Below are 917 nucleotides of genomic sequence, written 5' to 3'. Positions count from 1 at the left end.
AATGCTCTCCCTGTTTACTCAGGTAGCAGAAGAAAGGTTTTCTTCTCTTCATGACTCAATTTCCCTTTTCTGCAGCATGAAGAAAATTGCTTTCTTCTCTTCTTTCTCTGTTTCCAGGGTTAGGGGAGGGGGTATCCCAGGAATCTTTGTGGCAGGCCAGCCCAACAATCCAGGCAGTGACACCCCCAGGTGGAGGAAAGAAGCAGCAGAAACACAGAAGGGGCACCGGTCCCAAAGAGCCCTGCCCCTCCTCCCTGAGCCAGCTCAGCCTCATTTTTGTCCTTTTTCTCTGTGGTGGATGGAGAGAGTTCCAGGGAAGAGGAGCTGAATCAGGGCCTCACCCTGGCCCGTCAGAGTGTGCTGTGCTGGGTACTCTCTGGAAGGAGCGGCCGTTCCATTGCCCCAGCTGGTACTACCAACCCAGCCAGGCCTGAGGTGGGATGGGGGGGGGCAGTGCCACGTCTCATGCCCTAAAGCCTTTGCTCTGACTTCCCAGTGGGCTCAGTATGTTCTGAGCAGAAAAGAAATAGCAACGATGAAAAAAAGCTGAGACTCTGCTGAGGAGCACCGAGGCACCAACAGCCGGAATTAGAAGCTGTCGCTTAGGGAGCTGAAGGCTGACAGGCGATAGAGCTGAGGCAGGCAGGGGGCAGGCAGGCACCCACACTCCCCTTCCCTCCCACCTGCTGAGCCTCCCCCTTGCAGGCCCCAGGCTGGCAAAAGGGCTTCCTCCCAGAGGCGGCTCAGGTCTGCAGTCTGTCACTCTGTCTGCAGCTGCCCCCCTTCCCAGGCCCCCTTCTTTCTTCCTCAAGTGTCACCAGCCCCCTCACCCTGTCACGTTGCACCAGCTCAGCAGGGTTGGGCCTGGTGGCACGTGGCTGGGAGATCCAGAGAGCTGGGGGGGGGGGGGGGGGGGG

General features: G+C 58.6%; 1 protein-coding gene across 1 annotated transcript in view; it reads right to left on the bottom strand.

Annotated features, from left to right (window-relative positions):
* The window catches only part of PLCB2 (phospholipase C beta 2), a 25,789-nt gene that overhangs the window by 2,901 nt on the left and 21,971 nt on the right, over positions 1-917 (bottom strand). Inside the window, exon 35 of the mRNA XM_007460205.1 lies at positions 831-895. Coding sequence (XP_007460267.1) covers positions 831-895 — 65 coding nt within the window. The remainder of the gene's footprint in view (positions 1-830; positions 896-917) is intronic.

Source organism: Lipotes vexillifer, unplaced genomic scaffold, assembly GCF_000442215.2.
Source record: "Lipotes vexillifer unplaced genomic scaffold, Lipotes_vexillifer_v1.1 scaffold408, whole genome shotgun sequence".
NCBI classification, from domain to species: domain Eukaryota; kingdom Metazoa; phylum Chordata; class Mammalia; order Artiodactyla; family Lipotidae; genus Lipotes; species Lipotes vexillifer.
This window is presented reverse-complemented; position numbering and strand designations above follow the sequence as displayed.